Genomic DNA, 25,859 nt, shown 5'->3' with positions numbered 1-25,859 from the left:
ATGTTGGTGGAAATAAAAAAAAAGGGCCTGAGGAGGGAAACCCTTGACTTCGGCCCCTCAGTCTGTCTAGGTCAACTCTGAACTGGAACCCAGGATGCAACTTCCAGTTTCCTTTTTCTTTTCCATCAGCTTCAAGCAAGAGTCGAAGTCCTTTAGGCCAGGACTTGGTGGATTATGGTGCCTGGACAGGGGACGGGGGATGGGTAGCTGGAATCCCTCTCCTGCACTTTTACTCCTGGGGCAGCCTAGAGGTATAACTGGGGAGAGTGCCAGTGCTTCCAGCAGTGGTAAATGTGAGCTCCCTGGTCTCTGTGCCAACAGCCACCAGCCCGCCCCTGCATGGAGACTTTTTTTAGGAGACACTTCCAGCGGAAGTCCCCAGGCCCTGGAGAGGGGCAGCGGCGGCCCAGCAGCGTGGGGCTGCCCACGGGCAAGGCGCGGCGCCGCTCCCCTGCCGGGCAGGCCTCTTCCTCGCTAACACAGAGGCGTCGCTCCAGCGCACAGCTCCAGGGCTGCCTCCTGGGCTGTGGGATGCGGGCCCGGGGCACCCGCCGCAGATCCAGCACCGCGCCCCCTGCCTGCAACCCCCGCTTCACCGTGGATGAGGTGCCCACCCCACAGCCTGCCACTGTTGGGGCCCAGCTTCTGGGTGCACCCCTGCTGTTGACCAGGCTTGTGGGCATGAGTGAGGAGGAGGAGGAGGAGGAGGAGGAGGAGGAGGGGGTCCAAGAGGAGGATGTGACAGTTGCAGCATTGAGTGCCATCCAGCGAAGCACCAGTAGACCAGGGCCAACCCCACACCTGGGCACACGGCCCCTGCTGCCCGTGCCCCGTTGCCTGCGTCGAGCCTCCTCCCACCTGCTCCCTGCTGACAGGGTGTATGACTGCGCCCTCTGGGGCCTGCAGGGTTACTATCGGCGCCTCAGCCAGCAGCGGCCCTCAGGCCAGCATCCTGGCCCTGGGGGCAGAAGAACCTCAGGCGCCTCAGCTGGCCCCATGATGCCCGCCCGTGTGCGCCCACTGTCCCGCAGGCGCCAGGTAGCCCTACGGCGCAAGTCGGCCGGACCCCAGGCCTGGAGCGCCCTGCTTGCGTAGGTATAGCTGTGGCCGGCGGGGCGAGTGGTGTGGCCTCCAAGGGAGCTGGCCGAGAGGAAAGGCCTTGAGACTCTGCTTGGCCTGAGGGCTCCCTGCACCAGAGCAGCACACTCGGGAAGGGCTGTGAGGAGGGCTGAGCTTCCTGCAGGAATCCTCTGAGTCTCAGGGCTGCTGGAAGGGGCCCTCTACCCTCCCTCCCTATTGCTATCCCTGTCTTGGCCTTGGGTTGGGGTCACAGTGAGGGCAGAGGTCCCAAGTGATGGGGTAAGGAGCAGAGTGTCCAAGTGCTCAGCTGGCCTCAGCTGTCTCCTTTTCTGTAGGAAAGCCATCACCAAGTCTGGCCTCCAGCACCTGGCACCGCCTCCTCCGGCTCCAGGGGCCCCGTGCAGCGAGCCAGAGCGGCATATCCGGAGCATTGTGGACTGGAGTGTGAGTGGCTGGGTGCTGAAGGGCACATGGGTACCAGCCTCTGCTGGGCTGTGGGCCACGGCAGCAGTTGGGGGTGGAGGTACTGTGGGCAGATGCGAGAGGAGCCTGTGGGGTCAGGGCAGACCTCCTGGGGTGGCCATGTTTGCACCAAGCCTTCAATAGTAGGGACAATGGGGAAAACAGGATGGAGCAAAGTAGATCATGGTGGCTGGAGCAAGTTTATCTTGGGGGAGAGAGGGTTGGTAGGTCAGGGCGGGGCCTGACTGGTGAGGTGGGTGGCAGGTGTGCACTAAGCATGTTCGTCCCACGGTCTAGGAGTCCGCGACGTATGGGGAGCACATCTGGTTCGAGACCAACGTGTCGGGGGACTTCTGCTATGTTGGAGAGCAGTACTGTGTAGCTAAGATGCTGGTGAGTGCGCTGTGTGCGGCATGCTGCCCCCTGGCGGTGGATCCGGCTCTAGGCGCCTGTAGGCCGACCCCTGCTGGCTGGAGGGCTGTAGCCCTTACAGGGGAAGGTGGGAACCTGAGCGCCCCTGCTGTGGGCTGCGCAAGGATGGTGAGAGGAATGGGAGCTGTGTCCTGATGCCAGGAGCCAATAGTGGGGGTTCCCGGTGCACACAGAGGGCAGTTGTGCTGGGGAAAATGCAAGGATTCTCTGCCTGCCCTGGAGCAGCATTCAGGGTGGAGTTACCTGGTGCCTCAGGGGTTCTCTCTTTCCTATAGCAGAAGTCAGTGTCCCGGAGAAAGTGTGCAGCCTGCAAGATCGTGGTGCACACCCCCTGCATTGAACAGCTGGAGAAGGTGAGTGTAGTTGCTCAGCCTTTCCTGCCCCTGCCCTGCAGGTGCTGAAGCCCTCAGAGCACACACGTGTGTGTCTGCACATGCATAGTCGTGTTACACAAGCATTGCCTGCCAGCGATAGCCCAGTGTCTGTGGTGGTGAAGAGCCAAGGACCCTGGAGCTGAAATGCCTGCATTTGAATCCTTGCTTCCCTGTATAGTAGCTGCTATATCCCCACTGCCCAGAACAAGCCTGGCAGAGTGGGGTGCATTGACTGTTAGTTGATAGGATGAATTAATGAATGATCCCATGACACCATTTTATCAGTATCTAATCTAACACTTAGAAGGGGGCATTCGTTGCCTTGCTGAAGCTTCATAACTCAGCTGTGGCTGGCTCAGTTTTGTGTAACCCCAAAACCAGGCTCTGTCCCCTACACACTCCTACTGTGGAGACCTTTCCCCAAAGTCCATTGTCCATGGTGTGTTTGCAGCTGGGGGCATGTCTGGGCCCCGTGCTTCTAGAGCGAGGTAGCAGGAATGCTGGTGGGAGGATCCAGGCAGAGGCTGGGAGGGCTGCCATAGCCAGTCAGCGCCCCCAGGTAGCAGCGTAGCATACAGGAAAGCACCTGGACTAGGAATGGCACAGACCAGGCTTCCCAGCGCCAGATTCGTAGGATAAGGATTCTCTATGACTTTGCTAAGTCTAAAGGGGACAGTTAGGAAAAGAGAAACAAATGCAGCCCCAGGCGTTATAGACCCATCACCATCCTCTAAAGTGAAATTCAAACCAGGGTTCCACAAATTAGCTAGAGGTCTCTCTCCAGAGACCAGTCAGCACAAGTCTGCGGCCAGGACCGGGGTGCCTGCAGGTGCCTAAGTTGGGAATGTTGGAGGTTGAGGAAAAATACAGGAGAAGGAAACCATGGTGCCGTCCTGGTGGGCGAGATGGACAGTAAAGTCCCAGTCTCCCAAACCCAAAATACTGGGCAGAGAAAGGAAAGCTTCCTTCGGGCTCTCAGGAGGGCTTCTGAGAGGCTGCATCTCATGTTCTGAGGGCCCCCCGGGATGAGTTGGGGCTATCCCTCCCTACCTTGTGGGATGACTCTGAGTGACCCTTTCCTGCAGGGATCGGCCATATGCCTGACCCCAAGGGGACATTCTGACGTTTTGTGGTCATTGCAATCTTTCACAGATAAATTTCCGCTGTAAGCCGTCCTTCCGTGAATCAGGCTCCAGGAATGTCCGTGAGGTACGTGCCTAAGGTAGTTTAGGGGCAAGGAGACCCCAAGTGGACCTCTCTGCAGTGTCCCCCAACTGCCACTAGGGGGCTCAGCACCTTCGAGGCTGCTCTGGGGCCCAGGGAGGTGCAAAGGATGAGACTCTGAGAAGGTCCCAGGGGCAAGCCTGGCTGGCCCTGACTGCAGGCGGGGTGAGGCACCACATGCCTCCTAGCACTGTCCCTCCTTGGACACGTAGCTGTGCTCCAGGACACAAAAAGAAGTCTTCAGCCCCTTCCCCTCACACACAAGACCTCAGAGACCTTCCTGCAGCCCCCACCTTCATCACTGATGTATCGAGGGACGCAGGCCATGCTCGGGGATTTTGTTCCCTCCACCTCTCACTAACTCCAATGATGCTTCTCTCCTCTTCCACCAGCCAACCTTCGTGCGGCATCACTGGGTACACAGGCGACGCCAAGATGGCAAGTGTCGGCACTGTGGGAAGGTGAGAGGCCCTGCCCAAGGATATCAACCAGCCTGCTGCCCACGACCTGGGCCCTGCGGCCCCCAAGTCCTATACTGTGTGTCCAGTGTGGCCTGACCATCACTGCCTGTGTCCCCAGAATGCAGAGTCCCAGGGCTCCCTCTAAGCCCGGCTGCGGTGCCCAGTCAGTTCCAAAACACCTCGGTCTCCGGGCTGAGCAGGACAGCACAGAGGAAGGGTTTCTTGTAGTGCAGTGTGTCCTGACAGCTTTGAGGTCGTGAGCACACCCTCTGAGACTCATGTAGCCTTACTCAGTTGTTAACTCAGCAGGTGTTCATTGAGCGCCTGTTGGGTGCCGAGCGCTGAGCTGGGCATTGGGTTCCTGCCCTCCTGGAGGAGGGTACAGCTCGAAGACAGACCACAGCGGTCTTCCTGAGCATGGGCCGTGGTGGTTTTGTTCACTCATTGATTGTCTGCTTCTTGTCTGTCTCCCTCAGTAAGTGTAGGCTCTGAGAGGACTAGGGACCCCTGTCCCCCTTTCCTCCATTGACTCTCAGTGTTTGGCACAGCTTCTGGCACGTAGGGGGTGGGCCCTCGATAAATGTCTGTGGATGCACAAGGGAAGGACGGTGACAGGTACTATTAAAAAGCACAAAGGACTTTGGGACAGAACAGCCCAGGGGGCCTGGCCGGGTTTGGGGTCAGGAAGGAGGGGATCTGAGTCAAGCCGGATTTAGCTGTGGCTGCTCTCCAGCAGGTCACGTGTGCACACCCAAAACTTTGCAATTAACTTCAGAGTCACAGGCCCCTGCCTCAGCCTTCCTGCTCTAGGGGCTTTCTGATAGATTTTTTCCTTAATTTTTAAAAATGTGCCCAATTTTCCTGGGCGGAGAGAGGTTGGCAACACAAGAGGGGCTAAGAGTACCGCTCCGGACCTGGCCCCTGGTGCCCCAACCACCCTCTCTACCCTAGGGCTTCCAGCAGAAGTTCACCTTCCACAGCAAGGAGATTGTGGCCATCAGCTGCTCCTGGTGCAAGCAAGCAGTGAGTGGCGCTCACCCTGCCCCCTAAGGCCATCCCCCATGCTGTGCTGGGCCGGGCTGGGGTCCCAGGCCACAGCTCGGCCCAGCTCAGCCACAACCCCCTCCCACCAGTACCACAGCAAGGTATCCTGCTTCATGCTGCAGCAGATCGAGGAACCCTGCTCCCTGGGGGTCCACGCTGCCGTGGTCATCCCGCCCACCTGGATCCTCCGTGCCCGCAGGCCCCAGGTGAGTCCTGCCTGTACCCTTGACACCTCCTACGCACTTGGGGCCTGCCAGCCACCCCACGCCACCCACCTTGTCACTAACCCCCCTGCTTCCCGTGCAGAACACCCTCAAGGCCAGCAAGAAGAAAAAGAGAGCATCCTTCAAGAGGAAATCCAGCAAGAAAGGGCCCGAGGTTCGACCTGGGGCCAGGTGGACAGCGGGAGGGGACAGGAAGAAACAGGCTGGTTCCGCCTTTGTTGGGTCACTTTGGGCTCTAGAGCCCTGAGGAGGGTGGGAGGTCAGACCCAACTTGCTTTACTATGGCCAGGCCCACCCTAAGGTCTGATCCAGAGGTGGTACGTGAGGGGCCCCCAGGGGCACCGCTGAGCATGGGGTAGGGTCCTCCAGGACAGGAAGGAGCCTTACGGGATTTCTGTCTCCTAGGAGGGCCGCTGGAGACCCTTCATCATCAGGCCCACCCCATCCCCCCTCATGAAGCCCCTGCTGGTGTTTGTGAACCCCAAGAGTGGGGGCAACCAGGTGTGCACAGCCTCCCTGCTCCACAGAGAGCCTGAGGGGAGGCACGGGGTCAGGCTCTCCCACCCCACCCCCACCCCTCAGCTGTTCCAGGTTCCATTTCAGGCTTCTGCCCCATCCCTCTTTCCCAGGGATCCTGAGGAAAATCTAATCCTGTCTCTGCCCCTCACCCCTATTAGGCCTGGTTCCCACAGCCACAGCCTTCTCCCTGCCTGCTCCCCACCTCAGCCCACCACCCCTGACTGCCTCTTCCCCGACCCTCACAGGGCGCTAAAATCATCCAGTCATTCCTCTGGTATCTCAATCCCCGACAAGTCTTTGACCTGAGCCAGGGAGGCCCCAAGGAGGCGTAAGTACCTGCCACGTGTCTGTGGGGACAGTGGCGAGGGTCTGCTTGGCGCTCAGGGCCCGTCCCATATACCCTTACCCCCTCCCTGTCTTCCCACCCAGGCTGGAGATGTACCGCAAAGTGCACAACCTGCGGATCCTGGCGTGCGGGGGCGATGGCACGGTGAGGTCCCCCTCCTCTCCCCAGCCTGCCCGGACCTGCGCCTGGGCCTGGCTGGCCTGACCTGGCCTCTTCTGCCATGCCCTCTCCAGGTCGGCTGGATCCTCTCTACCCTGGACCAGCTGCGCTTAAAACCGCCACCGCCTGTTGCCATCCTGCCCCTGGGCACTGGCAATGACTTGGCCCGCACCCTCAACTGGGGTGGGGTAAGAGCCCACCGGAGGTGGGGCCGCAGGGGTGGGCTGTGTTGTGGGGTAGGGGCTCACTTCCTGCTTCCTTCCACCAGGGCTACACTGATGAGCCCGTGTCTAAGATCCTGTCCCACGTGGAGGAGGGGAACGTGGTGCAGCTGGACCGCTGGGATCTCCACGTAGAGCCCAACCCGGAAGCAGGGCCTGAGGAGCGTGACGAGGGCGCCACGGACCGGGTAGGTCGGCCGGGGCCATGTACCGGGTGCCGCGCCACACTTCAGTGTCTGGCATTCCCAGGAGACCGGGGCTGGGCCCCACTTGCACACTTGCTGGTTCTGGGATCATGGGGAGTCTGTTCATCTCTTCAAACTTTGGCTTCTTCCTCTATATGGTGGGAATAGTGGTCCTCAGAGCCTCACGGGATAGTAGTTATTCAGCCGCTCGGCAAATACTTGCTGAGTACCTGCTACCTGCTACCTGCCAGGCTCCTGCCAGCAGTGAACGCGACAAAGCCCCCACTTGTGGACTCCTACAGAATATAGCACATCGGGGAAGCATTGTGGGGGAAGGAAAGCCGAGGAAATGAGCAGAGTGGGGGGTGCTCTTGTGTACAGGACACTTAGAGGAGCCGAGAGGTCAGATCCTGAGGTGGGCAGGGAAGCTGGGGAAGAGCTTTCTGGGGGATCGTGTTAAGTGTGTGGGAAAGGCCTCTGAAAACACGTGGGCTGAGCAAGCACCGTGCCCCTGGGCCTGGATCGGGGAGGTGTCCATGAGGCCCAACGCTCATGCTGGTCCCTTGATGTTTTTCCAGCTACCGTTGGACGTCTTCAACAACTACTTCAGTCTGGGCTTTGATGCCCACGTCACCCTGGAGTTTCATGAGTCTCGAGGTTGGCAAGCTCTTGCTGAGGCTTTGGGAGGCTGGGGAGGGAGGGACGCAGGAGGGTCAGACCTTACCACGACCAGTAAAAGGCGTTCGCTCCCAGTGCTCCCTCCCCAGCCCAGCCTGGGAAGCCCCAGCAGCCCCCGAGTGACTGACTATCTCCCGTTTCTCGTTGCCACTCAGAGGCCAACCCAGAGAAATTCAATAGCCGCTTTCGGAATAAGATGTTCTATGCCGGGGTGAGTTTGGAGTCTGCCAGCCCAGCAACACCCCCTCCCCACGCCCACCTAGTCCCCCAGCCACGCCCCCAGCCCACCGGTATCTGCCAGGCCGCAGGAGCCCTGGCAGGCAGTGGTGAGGGAAGGTCCCTGTCCCCAGCTGCTGACGCCTGTCCCCCACAGACAGCCTTCTCCGACTTTCTGATGGGCAGTTCCAAGGACTTGGCCAAGCACATCCGCGTGGTGGTGAGTGGGCCGCGCCGGCAGGCAGCGCGGCAGGCCCTGCCGGGAGGGAAGCTGCCTGGGCACCACGCGTGTACCCCAACCCCCTCCCCTGTCCCTGCCTCCAGTGTGACGGAACTGACCTGACCCCCAAGATTCAGGACCTGAAACCCCAGTGCATTGTTTTCCTGAACATCCCCAGGTGAGGATGGGACGGCTCTGGGTGGGTCCAGCTGTCCCCATCCTGTGAGACTGTCCCCTGAAGCCCGCCGCTCCCCTCCCTTCAGGTACTGCGCAGGCACCATGCCCTGGGGCCACCCTGGGGAGCACCACGACTTCGAGCCCCAGCGGCACGATGACGGCTACCTCGAAGTCATCGGCTTCACCATGACGTCCCTGGTGAGTGGGCCGGCGTGGGGCCTGCCTGAGGCCCCAGCTCCACTTTGTACCTGGCCTGGGCCTACAGTGCTCACAAGCACGGTTCCAAGGTGGAAGTGGGGGTCACCAAACGTCCCTTCTCTGACTGGGGCTCCTGGATTCCTCCTCTCTCTGACTTCAGAGTGTCTTTCAGTCTCTACGTCTGGGAGGCTACTTCCATCAAGCCCCTCTGGCTGGGGAGTCACCCTCATTGCGTGTGTCTGGGTCTTGCCCACACCTCCCCTTCTGTTGGGGCCGCCTCTTCCCTCCGCTTTCCGTCGGGGTCACTCTGTGTTCTCTGGCCACAGGGTCCCTGGCAGGAGCAGGGCTTGAGGTCCCAGCATCCCGCCCTGGCCCCTGACCCGAGCCTTCTGTGTTCACAGGCAGCGCTGCAGGTGGGCGGGCATGGCGAACGGCTGACACAGTGCCGTGAGGTGGTGCTCACCACATCCAAGGCCATCCCGGTGCAGGTGGATGGCGAACCCTGCAAACTGGCCGCCTCGCGCATTCATATCGCCCTGCGCAACCAGGCCACCATGGTGCAGAAGGTCAAGCGGCGCAGTGCCACCCCCCTGCACAGCGAGTACGTGCCCTTGCAGCCTCCACGTGCCCTGGACCCGACGCCAGACTCTGCCCCTCGTTGAGCCTTGGTTTCCCCAGCTGAAAAGGGGGCTAACGGTCCCTGTGCCCAAGGGCAGCTGGGAGGGGACACTTGGTTTGGTGCTCGAGCTGGGCCCTTGCCGAGTCCCCTCTTGCTGCTCCTGCCCTCAGCCAGCAGCCAGTGCCTGAGCAGCTGCGGATCCAGGTGAGCAGGGTCAGCATGCATGACTACGAGGCCCTGCATTACGACAAGGAGCAGCTCAAGGAGGCCTGTGAGTGACAGCAGGGCTGGGGGAGCACTGAGGAGCCGCTGAGTCCTCTGAGGGCAGGGTGCTGGGGTGCAGCAGCTGCTGATGACCTGCTCTGTCCTCCAGCCGTGCCACTGGGCACTGTGGTGGTCCCAGGAGACAGTGACCTGGAGCTGTGCCGCGCCCACATTGAGAGGCTCCAGCAGGTGAGGGGAGGGGACGGGCCTGCCCGGTGCTGCTCTCTCCTGCTCCAGGTTCTGTTTCCACCCAGCCCTGGCCTTTGCTTCTCTCAACAGGAGCCTGAAGGTGCTGGAGCCAAGTCCTTGACATGCCAGACACTGTCCCCCAAGTGGTGCTTTCTGGACGGTGAGTGGCTCTGAAAGGCCCGACCCTGGCAGTCCCGGGCCGTGTCCTGCCCCCTTCCCTGGGCGGTCTGGGGTTGGGGCAGCAGAAGACCTGGGCCCGGACGAGGGCCTCCTGCATTCTCAGCCAACTCGCTTCTCTCCCATAGCCACCACTGCCAGCCGTTTCTACAGGATCGACCGGGCCCAGGTGAGCACTTGCTGTCCTGCTCTATCTACAGCTGGTTCCAGGGCACTTGGCATCATCTCTTGTTAGCCTGACCCTCCACAGGGGGCCCACCCTGTCCTCATGTTCCATAGAGCTGTCACATTGTCCATTCTGTGGACAGGGCAGGGCCCTGCCCTCCGGGCTGGAGTGCACAGGGATGGTATCAACAGGAAAAGGGAGCCAGTGTACCCAGAAAAGGCTTGCTGGGGGGGGGGGGGGCTTGAAGTGCAGGTGACATCCAGAGAGACACAGGAGAAAAGGCACTTTGGACCAGGGGCCAGGTCGCCTGGGGAAAGGCTTACTTAGCAGTGGGAAGGGGCTGGCAAGCCGGTGGGCCCAGTACACAGAGGTCGGGCTGGGCTTTGAGTGTTGGGAAAGGAGGGGTGATTAGGGGTGAGGGGAACGGGGACTGGCAGGGCCCCTCGCCTGGCTGCCCCATCAATTTACGTCCATAGCGAGGCTTCTCCAGGTCATCTGGCCGTGCGGCCCCTCCACCCCACCATCGGCCACCCGGAAGGCTGTGAACCTCAGCCCTGACCCTGGCCTGGCCTCCCCACCCACAGGAACACCTCAACTATGTGACAGAGATCGCACAGGACGAGATTTATATCCTGGACCCAGAGCTGCTGGGGGCATCGGCCCGGCCTGACCTCCCAACCCCCACTTCCCCTCTCCCCACCTCCCCCTGCTCACCCACACCCCGGTGAGTCCCAAGGCTGCTCCAGTCCCCTGCCTCTGAGTCCCACCTACAAGCTGGTAGCTCCTGAAGTCCTGCCTTCAGTCCCAGCCACTGCCCTGCGTGCCAGCCACACGTCCAGCTCGCTGCCTGCGGCCCCTACTGACTCCCCTGGCCGGCTCGTTGGCAGCAAACTCTCCCTGGCCTCTGCCCTCCCACCCCAGGTCTGACCCCTCAGCAAGTCCTGTCACCTCTCCCAGCATCTGATCACACCACCCATCTAAGCCACCGTGCCCCGGGCCTCCAGCTCTCTCTCCAGCCTAGAACCTCCTCTCCCAGCTGCCTGCGGTCATGTACCCTCCCTGTATACCTGGTCATGTCAGGTCGCTTCCTCATGTGCAGCCTCAGCCTGCCCTCTCCCCTCCGTCACTACCACAGTCCAGCCCCACTCAGCTCTCAGTTCTTTGAGGCCTCAGGTTTGCCCACCTCCGGACTTGTCCTTACTGCCCCGACACCTCCTGTCCTTCACAGCGCTGGCCCTCCATGCACACGTGGGGGTTTCCTCCCGGGAGAAGTCTTACCAGGAACCCCACCTGAAGTTGCTGTTCAATTACACTACCCCCTCTTGTATTCTTCATAGCACTTCCTGCTCTGAAAATACTTTATTTATTTGTGTACCTGTCTGCCTGGCTAGAATGTAAGCTCCCTGAGAGCCAGTTCTCCATCCGCCATGTTCACTGCTGTATCGCCAGTGCCTGACACAGCAGCGCTTGATACGTAGCAGGCACTCAATAAACTGTTCAAAGAATGAAGGGCGCCCCTGTTTGGGGCAGGGGAGGGCGACAAGCGGGGCCGCTGCTGTAGCCATGTGACATCTCATCCTGCTCTGTTTGTAGGTCACTGCCAGGGGATGCTGTACCCCCTAAAGGTGAGGCCGCTCCCTGCAGGGCCCCTCCTTTCTCCCTGGTCTGAGGAGTGAGGTGGGTGGGGCAGGGGGCCCTTACACAGCCTCACACACACGTAACTGTTGAGGGCCCCGTGATCGCATTCACCACCAGTCCCATGCACAGCGCGCAGGCCCCACAGGCCCCCTTCTCTGCACATCACGTGTGTGTGCACGCCCCAACACGAGCCCAGGCCTCCAGCCCCAGAGTGTAACAGGCAGGTGTCCTGCAGGTGAAGAGCTGGTTGAGGCTGCCAAGAGGAACGACTTCTGTAAGGTACAGGTGCCCGGGCTCCCGCTTCGGCCCCTGGGCAGCCCCCTAGGGCACTGGGGCGTGGGGCCTCTGGGTGAGCCAGGAGCTCACCTTCAGGCGTTACCCGTCATCGTCTTGCCCTCAGCACGGTCTCCACGGTGATTGCCCCTTTCTGCCTCGCCCCTGTCCCTGCCCTGCTCACAATCAGTGTCCTGCTCCATCCATGGGAGCTTCCTAGCTCAGTCTCCACGTCCCTGCGATCAGAAAGGAGCAAGTCTCAGAGGAACTGCAGGCCCCAGGGCCTGGTTGTCAGTGCTTCTGGGGAGTCCATGGGCAGCTGGGGTGAGAGAAGCCAACTGTCTCCCCTGACCCTCCAGAAAGCCCCCCAGTGGCTCCTAGGGAATGATGTGTGTGAGGCCTGTGTCCTTTGTGTGAGTTTGGGGGCATTTCTGTGACGACGGGAATGAGGGCAGCCCAGAGGAACCCCAGCCCTGCTCTGCCTCCTACCCTCAGCTCCAGGAGCTGCACCGAGCCGGGGGTGACCTCATGCACCGGGACGATCGGAGTCGCACGCTCCTGCACCACGCGGTCAGCACTGGCAGCAAGGAAGTGGTCCGCTACCTGCTGGACCACGGTAAGCTGTGCGGCTGGGGCTCCTGGGCCCAGCCAAGAGGGGAGGAGGAGAGGCTGCCGGGCCTCTCTGACCTCCCTCTCCCCTCTCTGCCAGCCCCCCCAGAGATCCTTGATGCTGTAGAGGAAAAGTGAGTGTCTGGGCAGTGCTGGGCCCCGTCACCCTGGAAACCACCCTGTCTCTATCCAGCCCCTCCCATTTGGTCCGGTGGGAGCCCATGAACCCTTCCAGGCCACATCTCACCCTCTAGGCCACCCCCCTTGCCCCAGGGCCCTGAACTTCCTGCCCTTTCTGACGGCCCTTGGGAGACAGATGGGAGGGGCCGGAGGACTGGACAGGGTTCACAGCCAGCTCCTGTGCCCCCAGTGGGGAGACCTGTCTGCACCAGGCGGCAGCCCTGGGCCAGCGCACCATCTGCCACTACATCGTGGAGGCTGGGGCCTCGCTCATGAAGACAGACCAGCAGGTGAGCAGATCAGCCAGGGGGGCGGGAGGCACCTATTCTAGCAAACTTGCTGCCCTAGTGAGAAGGGCGACCGGGAAGGTCCACCTCTGGGGATTTGAAGCTGTTCCTCAACCTTGAGAAACCTGAGCCAGCAGGGGGGGGGCTGGCCTGGCCCAGGAGGCCTTCCCTTCCCCCCCGGAAGCCAAGGGGAGCCCCTGCCCTTTCCTAAGCCTGATGGCAGCCCCTCCCTCCTCCAGGGTGACACCCCCCGGCAGCGGGCAGAGAAGGCTCAGGACACGGAGCTGGCCGCCTACCTGGAGAACCGGCAGCACTACCAGATGATCCAACGGGAGGACCAGGAGACAGCCGTGTAGCTGAGGCCCTCGCTGCGGAAGAGGGGCCAGAACCCCTCCTCGCCCACCTCACTGCCACATTCCAGTGGGACAGCCACGGGGGGACCCATGCCCCAGGGAAGGAGCCCCGTGCTGCCCCCTGAGGAGCTACCCAGACCTAGGGCTGGACTCTGAGGAGCTGGGCACTCACCTGCCCCCCCCCGCCCCGAGCCTCGGCCTGACCTGGAGGCTCACAGGAGCAGGAAACTGGACTGGACTGGGCGAGACTTTGGCGGGCTGAGGCTACACCCCTGCAGAGTGGGATGGCGGGCTGAGGCTACACCCCTGCAGTGGGCTGGCGGGCTGAGGCTATGACCTGCAGACTGGCCCTCACCCACTGCAGTGGGTGCCCTCCCGGGAGTTTAGGGGCCAGAGGAGGGCAGAGGGGCCTGAAGCCCTATCAGGGAGCCTTCCCTAAGCCACCTGGTCCTTTAGGGCCCCTGCTCTGAGGCCCCTGAGAGCTCAGCCCCCTCCCCTGACCTGACCCCACCTTCCCCAGTGCTTCCTCCCAGAAATCCGGAGCCTGCTGCATTTGCCTGCCCGCTGCCCTGCTTGGCGCCTACCCCACGGACCCTCCCCAGTCATTTCATTGCAGACTGTGTGGCCTGGGGTTGGGGTGGGGCTTCACGGTGACATGTTTACAGCTGGGTGTGACTCAGTAAAGTGGATTTTTTTCCTTTCTGCTTTCCTTTTTTTGTGGGAGAGGTCTTCCAGAAGTAGCCGGGTCTGCTGGGTTATGTGGGGGAGGGGAACTGGACACCGTGAACGCAGACCCTTTTATGGGGGTCCTATTTCTTCGTTAGGGGGTCGGGTCCCAGGGCCTGCCCGGGACCTGACCTCTGCCAGGTTGCCTAGCTCTTCGGGGCGGAGGGAGGAGCTAAGTTCCTCCAGCTTCCCGCTTCCCGCAGGGATGATAACAATGGAAGTGAAAGAGAGGTGGGGCGGGGGCGAGCCCTGGATTCTTTGGCCCATTTGCCCTGTGGCCTAGGGTAAGCCCCCTCCCCCAGGCTTCAGCTGCGCTCGCTTTTTAGGGAATCGGGTGAGGTGATCCCGGAGCTCCCGGGGTCAGAAGGGGTGGGTTAACCGCAGCCACCGCCGAGGCGGGTCTGGAACTTCTTAGCCTGCTCTTGTCAGCTCCAGTCTTACCAAATGCGGGTCCCTCCTCCTCCAATTCTCCCACCTCTGCCCCGCAAACCTGTGCTCCCGGAAAGGCGCAGCGCCCTCCGACCCATTCGCTTTCTCTGGGGTTCCCGTCCCACGCTCCCCAAGACTGAGCAGAGCACCTCCCTGAACACTTGGTGACTCGGCCCGAGCAGGGGCTGGTACGCGGTTACGGCAGCTAGGTGGGCGCTGGGGGCCTAACAGGCTCTGGGAGGCGGAGTGGGGCCTCGACGGGGTAACTGGGAAGCCGGGGCTCGGGGGACTGAGCCGCACGCACACAGGCTGGAACGCGGGCCCCGCGCCGGGCCCAGTGACACACCCGGACTCCGTACTCCTTCCTAGTCTCCATCGAAGGCTCCGCCGCCGGCCAGGGAGGCTGGCGTCCTTCAGGGAACAGGGACAGCCCCTGGGAGGGGGAGGAAAGCTGGGCCTGGGGCCAGGAGACCCTGCGCTCGCAAGATGGGGGGGCCAGGAGAGCCCGGCGTCTGAGGGCGGAAGACACCAGCCGGGCGAAGCGAGGATTCGGGAACCGGCAGTGGGAAGCCAGGGTAGAGGCGCCGGGGGCGCAGGGCGGGAGCGGAGGCGGGGACGCCGGGGTCTGGGGGCGGCGCGGGTTTCAGGGGAGGGGGCGGGGCGGGTCCCTCCTCGGTGAGGGGGCGGGGGCCCATGTGACCGGCTCAGACCGGTTCTGGAGACAAAAGGGGCCGCGGCGGCCGGAGCGGGACGGGCCCGGCACGGGAGGGAGCGAAGCAGCGCAGGCAGCGAGCGAGTGAGTGCGCGGGTCCCGGTGGGGCCACTGCCCACCTGGGGGCTGGAGGCGGGTGGGGGCCTGAGCTGCGTGCTGGGCTCTAGGCACTCCCCCCGGGAGATGCCTCCCGGCTGTACGCCCCGGCTAGCGGCGCGGGACCGGTCCCTCAAGTCCTCCCGCCGCCGCCGCCGCATAAGCAGCCCGACCCTCTGGGCCTGGAAAATGGGAAAGTGGGTGGGAGGTCCACGCACGCGGCCCCCCAGTGGGGAAAGGGACAGGCGGGGACTCTGACCCGTGCTCTCCCCCCAGGATGCAGCACCGAGGCGTCCTCCTCCTCGCCCTCCTCACCCTGCTGGCGCTCACCTCCGCGGTGGCCAAAAAGAAAGGTGATACGGGGTTTGGGGGTTTGAAGGAGGGCTGGAGACCGGCAGGTGAGGCCGGCAACCTCAGGACTAGTGGGCCGCCTGGGTTCCGAAGTCCGCACCCCAGGAAGGGATCCCCGAGTGAGTCTCTCCGTGCCCGGGGTCCTGAGCTCTGTTCCCCGTGCGTTTTAGACAAAGTGAAGAAGGGCAGCCCGGGGAGCGAGTGCTCGGAGTGGACCTGGGGTCCCTGCACCCCTAGCAGCAAGGACTGTGGCGCCGGTTTCCGCGAAGGTACCTGCGGGGCCCAGACTCAGCGCATCCGGTGCAGGGTGCCGTGCAACTGGAAGAAGGAGTTTGGAGGTGAGGTGGGGCGCAGGCGGAGGGCACGAAAGGGGTAGGACACAGCCACAACGAAACCTGAGTAGGCCTGTGGAGGGAGGCCACAGGCCGCCCAGCTCTGACCCTGGGCACTCACTCTCCCGCCAGCCGACTGCAAGTACAAGTTTGAGAACTGGGGATCCTGTGATGGGGGCTCAGGCACCAAAGCCCGCCAAGGCACCCTGAAGAAGGCGCGGTACAATGCCCAGTGCCAGGAGACCATCCGTGTGACCAAGCCCTGCACCCCCAAGACCAAAGCCAAGGCCAAAGGTCAACCAAGGGGTGACCGGGGTGGGGGGTCGTGGCAGGGGTCTGCCCCCCCTTTCCCAGGGGAATAGTTAAGCCTGAGGGTTTGGGCCCTGGTGAGTGACTTGACATCTCTGCACTTCATTTCCCCTTCTGTAGAGATACGTTAGGTGGGTGCCTGCAGAGGTTGGCCCACACCCGTGCTCAGGAGACAGTAAATCCTTCTGGCCCCAGTAAGAACAGTCACACTGTTCTGTTGGGGTATCTGGTTTAGGACCCAGGAAATAGTCCTGGAAGGGCGTGGCTTTGTCACCTCTCCCACCATAGGGTGCATTTAGTCAACTCTGCCCCCTCTAGTATGGGAAGGACTTCACTGTCCATGCTTCCTCCCTTAGCTCATTCCTGGTTCCCAGCAGCCCAGGGAGGCCAACGGGGCAGAGGTCAAATGCCCACTCTCAGATGAAGAGGCCCAGGCTCTTGTCCAGGGCTCCTGGGACCAGGAATTTGAAGGTGATCTGATCCCCAGAGAAAGTTTAAGTTGGGGGTGTGGGGAAAGCCCAGCCCCATAATGGCTGCCCTATCCCACTGGCTTTCAGGTCCGTTGATTAAGAACCACTAGGGGGCAGAATTTTCTTCTCCTTGATGTGTAGGGGGATCTTGACTGGGTCACCTGAACTTTTCTAACACGGTATTTCTTTCTTGTTTTACAGCCAAGAAAGGGAAGGGAAAGGACTAGCAGCCAGGTCTGAATGCCAGAGAGCTCCTGGCCCATGCCCTTCTTCCCACAGGCCCAAGATGTAACCCACCAGTGCCTTGTTACTCATCAGCTTTATCAATCCTGCCCTGCCTCTTCCCTTTCCCTCCCCGCCCCCACTCCCAAGTGCCCACAGTGGGTAGGGACAAGGGATTCTGGGCAGCTTGAGCCTCCCCTCAAGGGATTTGATTCCCGTTCCCCTTTTGTTCTTCCCCACAATGATGCCATTACTAAGAAACAAGCTCATTTTTTTTCCCAATAAAAGCTTTTTTTTTTTTTTAATATATAAAAGCCCCTTCCTGGGGAGTTTGCTGTGGTAATTTGTTGGGGATGGGAGAGTGTGGAGGGAAGAAAAGGCTGGAGAGAACAGTAGCTTTCTTGGGGGCCTGGTGCTCCACAGAGCTCATGGAAAGAGCACACAGAAAAAGCAAAATGGTTCTGAAAATGTATCCCAGGGCCCTCGGCTCCCATGAAAGGGTGTCCCCGTCAAGTCCCCTGAGCCTTTCAGTCCTTGTTTCTCCTGGGGCACACCAGGGCTGGGGGAGGGAACCAACCCGGAAGACTCACGGAGAGCTGACACTCCCATCTCAGCCTCACCCAGGCAAAGGTCTTTTGGTTCTACCAATCAGGAAGGTTCTATCCATTAGGAGAGTAGAGATGGGGGTTGCTTGCAAGCCTTACAATCTAGGCCTCTATTGGCACTGGAGCTTGTGTGGGTAAAGTCCATCCCTATTCTCTCTGTGGTGACCCAGGCCTCCCTCGAACTCTGCAGAGGCCAGCGGGGAACACTGCCCACCACAGCCCCACCTTCATGTTGGTGACCTGGGATAAGCCCTCCTTGGGGAGGTGGGAGGAGTCAGAATCCTGCGAACCACTCCCTGCTCAAGCTGGGGCCACAGGATGGTGAGTGAGACCCTGACCTCCCAGCTGGCCGATCCTGGACTTGACTGTGTGTGTGTGGGGGGGGGGGGGCTGGGGGGTGCCTCAGAGCCCACTTTGCCTGACCTCCAGCCAGCCCACCCATCCATCCCACCAGAACCTGGCTGAGCAGCTGCAGCAAGGGGAGATTTCTACCCCTAGAGTGGGATTTGGGAGGAGGGGGCTGAGCCTACATGCGGGGTGCAGGGGGGCAGAAAGCACCGATCACAACAGAATGGGGGACTCTACTCTTCCATTCCCTTACCGAGCCTCTCCCAAGCATTGGCCTCTGCTCCTCCCAAGAGGGTCCTGGGCTTCTGCTCCCTTCCAGATGTCCATTCTTTCAGCTATGCTGGTTGGTCAGGGGGGCAGGTGCCCACCTAGGCCAGTGACCCCAGCTCCCTAAGGCAGGGCAACAGAGATAGGCCTGGCAGTTCCAATTCTGACACTTCCTAGGGCTGACCCTTCTCAGCCCGAGCAGAGAGCTGGTCTCTCTAAATCCAGAGCCTCTTCCTGAGCCTCGCAGGGTCTTGGAGACCTCGGTTCTCTTCAGCAAACATGAACATGGAGAGGTGCCTTGAAATCTTGCCCCACAGAAGCTGAGCCATGTGGTCCCCCAGCACACACATGCGACCAGCAGCACCTCCTGTGCCACCCCTGCCTGCCTACCTGGCAGTGCCAATGTTCCGATACTGGCATAGCAGCAGGTGCCTAAATGTCTTTTTAAAAGTGGCATTGCAGAGGGCATAACAGGCAGGGTTGATGGTGCTGTTGACGTAGCAGAGCCAGTAGCCGATGGACCACACTGTGTCGGGGATGCAGCTCTGGCAGAAGGTGTTCACCAGGACCATGACGTTGTAGGGCGTCCAGGTGATGATGAAGGCCAACAGAATGGCAAAGATGGTCCGTGTCACCTTGCGTTCCCGGGCTGCCATCTGCCGCTTCTTTCGCACCTGGTTGCGGGCAATGCTGGCAAATTTGCGGGCCACGTTGGCTGCCGGACGCATGCCAGCTGGTGTGGCAGGCACAATCTCAATGGCTGTCACACACTCGTTGCCTGTCTGCTTCGTCACAATCTGGATCTTGGACCATTTGGAGGCTGGGTTGAGGGCCCGAGGCTGTAGGGGACGGGCGGGCGTGGCAGGTGTGGTGGCCTCTGTGGTCGACAGCTCTGTGGGTGGTCGTTCCTTGGTGTTCTGGGTGGCACTCCCCGAGCTGGACTCATTGGAAGTGTCCTTGTCAGCCATCAGGCGTGGCGGGGGAGGCAGGACTGGTGGAGGCGCCTCCTCTAGCTTCCCGTTGCGCAGCTCCTCTCGAGCAGCTTCTCCTGGTGGGGGCTTCTTGGCACTCTGTTTCATCAGGGGGCTCCTGAGGAAGGCCAGAGTCTTGGCCTTCTTGTCCTTAGCTCCTTCGGGCCGGTGCTTGTGAACTCGGCTGCGGCTGGCCAGGGATATGTGAATGTAGAGCACCGTCATGATGACCACGGGCAAGTAGAAGGCCGCGATGGCTGTGCCGAAGGTCACTGCCGGGTTGGACAGGAACTGGATGAAGCACTGATTGTCCGGCACCGTCCGCTTGCCCACCACAAACTGCCAGAACAAGATGGCAGGCGCCCAGAGCACAAAAGACAGGACCCAGGCGGCAGCAATCATGAGGCCTGCCATCTTGGTGGTGCGCCGGGCTGGGTAGGTGAGGGGCTTGGTGACGCAGAAGTACCGGTCAAAGCTGATAATGAGAAGGTTCATGACAGAGGCATTGCTCACCACATAGTCTAGGGCCAGCCACAGGTCACAGACCACGGCGCCCAGGGGCCAGTAGCCCTTGATGATGTACACGGTGTAGAGGTTCATGGAGAAAGCGCCTATGATGAGATCCGCACAGGCCAGGCTGAAGAGGAAGTAGTTGTTGACTGTCTGCAGCTGTCTGTTGACCTTGATGGAGAGCATCACCAGGATGTTGCCCACGACAGTCACCAGGCTCAGCGAGCCTGTCACCGTGGCGATGAAAACCATCTCCACTGTCTCATAGCGGTTATGGGTTGATGTGAGCAGGCGCACAGACTGGTTGCCCGAGCTGCCATTGACTGGTGTGAAGTTCGCCATTTTGGAGAGCAGTGGTGGGAGAGCAGTGTCTGGAGGAGGAAGGAGAGAGAAAAGGGGTGAACGGTGGGGTAATGCGGAGTGAGCTAGAGTCAAGGTGACAGAGGAACATCATCCTACAGAACCTTAGAGAACTGTCTCATCACCTCCTCAACACTGAGTGCCCACTGAATGCCAGCACCAGGTGCTGCAGTTCCAGCAGTGGATGAGACACACGGCCCCCACTGTCACGGAGTTTACAATCCAATAAGGGGAGACATACAAACATGTCAGTAACAAAAAACAAGGCGCGACAATGGTGCAGTAAATGAATCAGAGGACAGACAGGGATGTCCCCTGCTGGGTGGCCAGTGAAGTCCTCTCCAAGGAGGTGACCTGGATGGTGACAAGGAAGCAGCCAAATGAAGAGCTGTGGAAAGTGGCTTAGTCAAGGACAATGGCAAGAGCAAAGGCCCTGAGGCACGTTTGAGACAAGGCCAGGGGGCCAGTGTGTGTGGGGCCCCAGGAAGCTAGCAGGGAGGGAATGAGTGGTCTCAGATGTCAGCATGTGACCCTGGTCAGAAGTGTTCATTTATTCACCCCTTTGGTCATTTCTTAAGCAAACATTACCTGGGGACCTGCCGCTCTCCAATCCCTACAGAAAGTACTGGGGAGGGCCGGCCAGGTGGCTCAGGTGGTTGGAGCGCCTTGCTCCTAAAGCCGAGGTGGCCGGTTTGATTCCCACATGGGCCAGTGAGCAGCGCCCTCTACAGCTAAGATTGTGAACAACGCCTCGCCCTGGAGCTGGGCTGCTATGAGCAGCCGGAGCTTGGCGTGTGCTGACGTGTGTTACCATGAGCGGCCGGCAGCCACAAGCTGCCAACCAACTGCCTGGGGGAGGGGGGGGGCGCAAGGCTCATAATATCAGCATGGGCCAGGGAGCTACGCCCCACAACTAGACTGAGAAACAATGGCTTAAAAAAAAAGCAACAACAACAAAAAAAACAAGGGGCCAGCCGGGTGGCTCAGGCGGTTGGAGCTCAGAGCTCCTAACGCCAAAGGCTGCCAGTTTGATTCCCACATGGGCCAGTGGGCTCTCAACCACAAGGTTGCCGGTTCAACTCCTCCGAATCCCGCAAGGGATGGTGGGCTGCGCCCCCTGTAACTAGCAACAGCAACTGGACCTAGAGATGAGCTGTACCCTCCACAACTAAGACTGAAAGGACAACAACTTGAAGCTGAACAGCACCCTCCACAACTAAGATTGAAAAGACAACAGCTTGACTTGGAAAAGTCTGGGAAGTACACACTGTTCCCCAATAAAATCCTGTTCCCCTTCCCCAATAAAATCTTTAAAAAAAAAAAACAAACAAAAAACAAACAAAAACAAAACAGGGAGCGGGGGCAAAAAAAGGTACTGGGGACAAAGGCAAGAGTATGTACCAGGGGTGCCATGTAAACACATGACTTGTATTCATCTTTTGTTACCAGTATATATTGAGTATTACAATTTTAATACAGTTTTTTCCTTTCTTAAAATGTGTACCCACTTTTGGGCACCCTCTGTATTAGCAGCTAACATTTATTGTCCTCTCAGTGCCAGGCACATTCTTTTTTGTTGTTGTTACCATGTATTAACTCATTTCATCCTCACAACAAACCTATGAGATAGAAACCATTATTTTTCACTACTTACAGATGAGGAAACTGAGACACAGAGGTGTTAGCGTGACCAAGGTTCCACAGCTGCTCAGCATCACATTGCTGTCCCAGCGCTAAGAGTTCTGGTAGAGAGAGGCCCAATCACAAGAGCCAGTGATCTCACCTGGGGGAAGGCCTACCAGAGGACCAGAGAAGGTGGCATGGAGCTGGGAGCTTTGAGGATGAGGGGGAGTGCCATGCAGAGAGGCTCAGGGAGTTACATACCACTGTGGCCTCCCCTTTCAGAGCCCTCATCCCCACTCCAGAGCACAGGGGTGCAGTGCAGGGTAGCTGGGGTCAGCAGCTAGGGGCTGAGCCCCTCAACAATCAGAAGCTTAAAGGGCCCATCAGCTGAGGAAATATGGCTTCCCAGGGGCAAGGGCAGCCCCAAGGTCTCCAGGAGAACCCAAAGGGTGAGAGAGTGTCCCAGAAGGAAGAGAGGGACTGCTGCAGGGGAGCCTGTGGGTTGGCCCACCAGTATACCAGCTGGGGTCCCCAAGCACAGGGCCCTCCCCAGAGCCTGCACTCCCTTCCACCCGGGCTGCTCTTCACCTCTCCTCCCCCTCTTCCTCTTCCATACATGTGAGGGAGGCCCACGCCCAGTGTGCGGTGCCAGGGCAGCCGCTGAGCCCAGCTCCTTCACACCCGCCAACACACGCACCATTACACACACACACACACACACACACACACACACACGGCCCCATCACAGCCCTGCAGGGCACTGTCATATACGCAGTTCTGTGTGTCTATGTTGAGAGAGAAACAGAGAGGGAAAGGCAGAAGGTCTGGAGGGAGGGAGGCAGGAAGGGAGGAGCACTCATCCTGCAGCCCTGGCTCCAAGGGCAACGGGGGTCTAGCTGTGACCTTAGACAATACACCTCACCTTTCTGCACCTCTCTCATTTGTGAAATAGAGAGGATTCGTCCTGGGACCTCTCACTGAGCAGCTCTGAGGGTTTTGGGGGAAGATCAGCAACTAAACTCCATCTTTAGCATGAAAATGTACTGGAGGCTGGAGCCATTTGCCAAGCCTGGCCTCAGCCCTTCTCATCCACCATCGAAGACACAGACCCAGCGTCCTGGCCTGGCAGTTCAAATTCGCTTGCCCAGATCCTTGGTTCATCGGAGGAAAGGCTAAGAGGGGGTGGTACCACCTCCCAAGGTCACCAATGAGTCAAGGACAAAGACCAGATACCACCCCCTCCTCAGATGTCTGACAGCCCCTTTCAGCTCTGAGAGCCTCTGAAATAACACCTCAGGCATCACCCTCTGAGCTGGGAGGACATAAGCAGAGAGGCTGCCCATCGCTGGTACCTACAGGCAGGCGTAGGGTGGGCAGGAGTGATCTGTCAGCCAGCAGGAAGGAAACCATCGCTTTAGCCAGCCTCCCGAGGCCAGGACACGGCCCAGCCAGATCAGAACAGGGCTGGAGGTGCCAAATAGGGAAAAACATAATAGCTCTTGTTTATTGAGTGTTAACAATGAGTCAGGAGTCCCTCTGAGCTTTTTCTATAGATTATCTGATTTAATCCTTACAGCAGCATGAAAGGGGAGGTGCTGTTAGTATCCTCATCTTACACATGTAAGTATCTACTCATAGGTGAAGACAATGTTAATTCACTTGCCCAAAGTCACCCAGTGTGTAAGTAGGGGTGGGGGCAGGATTAGAATCCAGGAGCTACCTTCTCAACTCCACGGTCCTACTGCTTCAGAGTTGTTTTCCTGCCCCTGTTCTTTCCCCCTTCCAAACCACACATCTAGGGTTGGGTCACGGGAGGCCTGGGTAGGGTCTCCTCCCATTCCCTGCCGGGTCCTCCACTTAGCTTTCCCAGAACAGACGAGATCTCTGTCTTCTATGGGGACATCTTGTCCCCATAGGTAAGGAGTGGTTTAGTCCTGTTCTGGGACGGCTTGGGGAAGCTGCCAGCTGCAGACAGGGCGGAGGGCAGTGTCTCTCCGCCCCCCACCCTTGTTGTCCTTCTGGACCCCTTGGGGTCTTCAGCAGACTTTCTGACCTCCACCCCCTCCCGCGCGTTTCTCTGGGATCCAGGCGGGCCTGGGATCTGGGGAGGCGTGCAGCCCCGCCCAGCCCAGAGCTGTGCGCACCGCTAGATGGCAATGTCGGTCCCTGGGTGCCTGCTCCGGACCTAGAGCGGGGGGCCTCTGTTGGCCACCGTCCCCAACTCCAAGACCGCGAACAGAGGCGGCCTCAGGCAGGGCCTCCCAGGGAAGGGAGGTGGGGCCCCTCGCCAGGTCCCTCCCGGGAGCTGCCCGAAGCTCCACTTGGGGTTCAATAGTGGGAAAGTTAAGGGCACCCGGATTCCACCCGGCACACGGCGAGGAACGTGTGGGCGGGAAGGCGAGTGCGAGTTTTGTTTATGTGTGATTACTGGGGAGAGGAGTAGAAGCTAGTAGCTGCTTTCATGTGCGTGTATGCGCGCTCAGCTACGCCTGGATACCAGTGCGCCCGGTGTGCGCGTGAGCATGCCCGTGCCATTTGGACACGTGCATGTGCATAACCGCCTGGAGACTCAATGCGCTTGTGTCACGAGTAAATGCAGGGCCGACAGTAAGTGACCCGCCACATCCAAACGCCTCCGCCTGGAGACTCAATCCAGACCTTGGCTGTCTGAGGGCGGAGAAAGTCGGACCAAGAGCCGGCATCTGGATAACGCCCCCCTGTGGGTGGAGAAAGGTCCAGGGGAAGGATGGCAGGGCCAGACTACACTGGTTTGCGAGGGCCTCCTGAGCTTGGGGCATCGTGTTAGCCGAGTACTCAGTGGTGTCTTGTCCCCGACGCTTCAGTGCATAATCTGACTTCCCCAACCTCGGGCTGACTTCTGTGGAGAAGCCGCTGCAAGAGTCTCCCCACGCGGCCTTGCAGGACACCAGGCTCGGTTCAGCGTGCCCGCTACGTGTAATCGTCAAAGGGCTCCGGCGAGAGGGTGCAAGCAGCACCCGCATAACCCCGAGGCCCAGCCGAGGCTTGGGTTAGGGGAGTGTAAGAGTCTTTGCTTCCCACACTTCTAACCCTGCCCGCCGGAGAAGTGCCGTCTGGCCCCAAGCGGCTAGAGTGGGCACCTGGTTCCTCAAATCCAGGGGCTAGGCGAGCCTCGAAGGCCGGGTTGGGCGTTATTACTGGGCCCATCTGGAGGCTCCTCCACGTCACCGTGGTTGTCGATGGGGCCCTGTCTCTCTAGTGCCCCGTCCTCCCCCAACCCCTTAGCACGCAGTTCCTGCAGCCGCTGGGCGTGGGCACCGTGCTTTGCTGGGTCCTTGAGCTCCCCCTCCACCCCTTTCCTGGACCAAAACGGAGCGCGTGCTCTGGACGTCGTGGGGGGTGGGGTAGGTTCTTAGGCTTTCACTCTACAGCTCCGGGAAGGCTGTGGAACCTGGATGTATCCCTGGGGCGGGAGAGGAAACGCAGGAGTTAAGGAGAAGGGGCGCCGGGGATTTGGCACCGACATTGCGCCTGACACTTGAACCACGGGGCTCGGGGTTTAGCGCTGGATTCCCGCAGCTCTGAGCCTGGGCAACAGCCCGGGGAAGGGTCGGGGGAGCCCTGGAGTGGGGGAGGGGCTCCAGGAGAGGGCAGAGGTGCTTTCCGTCGGGGTTCAAGGTCGCTGATGGAGGACTCCATGGCTAGGAGCAGGCTGGCAGTGCCGCGGGGCAGGGAGACGGGCGGGAAAAAGGCTCTTTGGGGCTCCAGTGCCCGGCGCCCTGCAGAGCTGCCAGTGGGAAGGCTGGAGTGAGGCGTCCCGCTCCAGACGGCTGCCCCTCGCTCCTTGGGGGTGTGGGTGGGCACGCCCTACCGACCTCCTGAATGTCCATTCCTTCCCAGAGGCGTACCTGGAGGAGCCTCCGACAGACACTGGGCCTGTCTTCCAGCGGGGCCCTCGGCAGCTACCAGCACCGCGTTCGCCCCCGAAGAAGCCTGGGGCCCTGTCCCAGTCGGACCCGTCTCTGAGCAGCCCCACAGTGTCCGGGAGCCCTGCGTCCTCCCCCAACGAGTCCTCCGCCCCCGCGCCGCCGCAGAGTCACTTACCAGACACCTCCGCCCCGTTCCCCTCGCACCTGACAGACGGCGGGATAGGAGGGCGGCCCCGCGGGCCAGCGGGCGGGGCAGGCAGCGGGGCCGCGGGCCGGGGGCGGGGACGGGGTGCCGAGGGGCGGCCCCTGCTCCGCCCGCAGTTCCCGGCGCTGTGGCTCCGACTCGCGCTCACGCTCGCACTTTTCCCCGAGCCGCGTGATGTCACGGGGAAGCAGCCAATCCTGGTGGGGCCGCGCCGCCCGCCTCGGGCCGGCCACCCAACGAGGACGCGCGGGGGGCCACCTGGGGCACCCGGGACCCCAGCTACGCGCTCCCCTGACTGAAGCCGGCCGGCAGCTCCTCGCTCGGGCACTGTGGGGGCACCACCCACGGTCGAAAGTGTTGCTCAGCTGGGGGCTCTGTGCTCCCAGAGGCTGGGGGGTGGGGTGGGGTGGGGTGTCCGCGTTGTCATGGGGACGCGGCGC

General features: G+C 60.6%; 3 protein-coding genes across 17 annotated transcripts in view; 2 read left to right on the top strand and 1 right to left on the bottom strand.

Moving 5' to 3' along the window:
* Positions 1-13,677, top strand: part of DGKZ (diacylglycerol kinase zeta) — a 40,677-nt gene extending 27,000 nt beyond the window's left edge. For 4 of the 11 annotated variants that reach the window (XM_033119014.1, XM_033119019.1, XM_033119016.1 and 1 more), the window contains 30 exons: positions 1,416-1,524; positions 1,840-1,935; positions 2,250-2,327; positions 3,501-3,557; positions 3,965-4,033; positions 4,985-5,056; positions 5,167-5,283; positions 5,384-5,455; positions 5,707-5,802; positions 6,066-6,148; positions 6,250-6,310; positions 6,400-6,513; positions 6,594-6,734; positions 7,310-7,388; positions 7,565-7,620; positions 7,783-7,845; positions 7,950-8,023; positions 8,109-8,220; positions 8,622-8,821; positions 9,010-9,110; positions 9,213-9,292; positions 9,383-9,452; positions 9,598-9,638; positions 10,220-10,359; positions 11,229-11,260; positions 11,509-11,552; positions 12,042-12,162; positions 12,256-12,289; positions 12,526-12,625; positions 12,862-13,677. In XM_033119014.1, coding sequence (XP_032974905.1) covers positions 1,416-1,524; positions 1,840-1,935; positions 2,250-2,327; positions 3,501-3,557; positions 3,965-4,033; positions 4,985-5,056; positions 5,167-5,283; positions 5,384-5,455; positions 5,707-5,802; positions 6,066-6,148; positions 6,250-6,310; positions 6,400-6,513; positions 6,594-6,734; positions 7,310-7,388; positions 7,565-7,620; positions 7,783-7,845; positions 7,950-8,023; positions 8,109-8,220; positions 8,622-8,821; positions 9,010-9,110; positions 9,213-9,292; positions 9,383-9,452; positions 9,598-9,638; positions 10,220-10,359; positions 11,229-11,260; positions 11,509-11,552; positions 12,042-12,162; positions 12,256-12,289; positions 12,526-12,625; positions 12,862-12,978 — 2,629 coding nt within the window. In that variant the 3' untranslated portion in view covers positions 12,979-13,677. Of the gene's footprint in view, positions 1-321; positions 1,092-1,415; positions 1,525-1,839; positions 1,936-2,249; positions 2,328-3,500; positions 3,558-3,964; positions 4,034-4,984; positions 5,057-5,166; positions 5,284-5,383; positions 5,456-5,706; positions 5,803-6,065; positions 6,149-6,249; positions 6,311-6,399; positions 6,514-6,593; positions 6,735-7,309; positions 7,389-7,564; positions 7,621-7,782; positions 7,846-7,949; positions 8,024-8,108; positions 8,221-8,621; positions 8,822-9,009; positions 9,111-9,212; positions 9,293-9,382; positions 9,453-9,597; positions 9,639-10,219; positions 10,360-11,228; positions 11,261-11,508; positions 11,553-12,041; positions 12,163-12,255; positions 12,290-12,525; positions 12,626-12,861 lie in introns of all 11 variants that reach the window. The other 7 variants (XM_033119015.1, XM_033119018.1, XM_033119011.1 and 4 more) reach the window with 6 other exon arrangements.
* A 219-nt stretch (positions 13,678-13,896) lies between these two features.
* Positions 13,897-16,943, top strand: MDK (midkine). Of its 4 annotated transcripts, none has more exons than XM_033121766.1 (5): positions 13,897-13,985; positions 15,215-15,291; positions 15,460-15,627; positions 15,754-15,915; positions 16,602-16,943. In XM_033121766.1, the coding sequence occupies exons 2-5, from the start codon at positions 15,216-15,218 to the stop codon at positions 16,625-16,627; spliced, it is 432 nt and encodes a 143-aa protein (XP_032977657.1). In that variant the 5' UTR covers positions 13,897-13,985; position 15,215; the 3' UTR covers positions 16,628-16,943. The 4 variants fall into 4 exon arrangements, with proteins under 4 accessions (XP_032977657.1, XP_032977659.1, XP_032977658.1 ...); XM_033121768.1 differs by lacking the exon at positions 13,897-13,985 and adding an exon at positions 14,234-14,339; XM_033121767.1 differs by lacking the exon at positions 13,897-13,985 and adding an exon at positions 14,501-14,705.
* CHRM4 (cholinergic receptor muscarinic 4) lies at positions 16,934-25,518 on the bottom strand. Of its 2 annotated transcripts, none has more exons than XM_033121764.1 (2): positions 25,194-25,292; positions 16,934-19,694 (listed from the first exon to the last, which is right to left on the bottom strand). In XM_033121764.1, exon 2 carries the CDS (start codon positions 19,663-19,665, stop codon positions 18,229-18,231), a length of 1,437 nt encoding a protein of 478 aa, XP_032977655.1. In that variant the 5' UTR covers positions 19,666-19,694; positions 25,194-25,292; the 3' UTR covers positions 16,934-18,228. The 2 variants fall into 2 exon arrangements, with proteins under 2 accessions (XP_032977655.1, XP_032977654.1); XM_033121763.1 differs by lacking the exon at positions 25,194-25,292 and adding an exon at positions 25,390-25,518 and having other exon boundaries at positions 16,935-19,694.
* Positions 25,519-25,859: the final 341 nt, after the last annotated feature.

The sequence above is a fragment of the Rhinolophus ferrumequinum genome, chromosome 11, assembly GCF_004115265.2.
Source record: "Rhinolophus ferrumequinum isolate MPI-CBG mRhiFer1 chromosome 11, mRhiFer1_v1.p, whole genome shotgun sequence".
In the NCBI taxonomy this organism is placed as follows: Eukaryota; Metazoa; Chordata; class Mammalia; order Chiroptera; family Rhinolophidae; genus Rhinolophus; species Rhinolophus ferrumequinum.
This window is presented reverse-complemented; position numbering and strand designations above follow the sequence as displayed.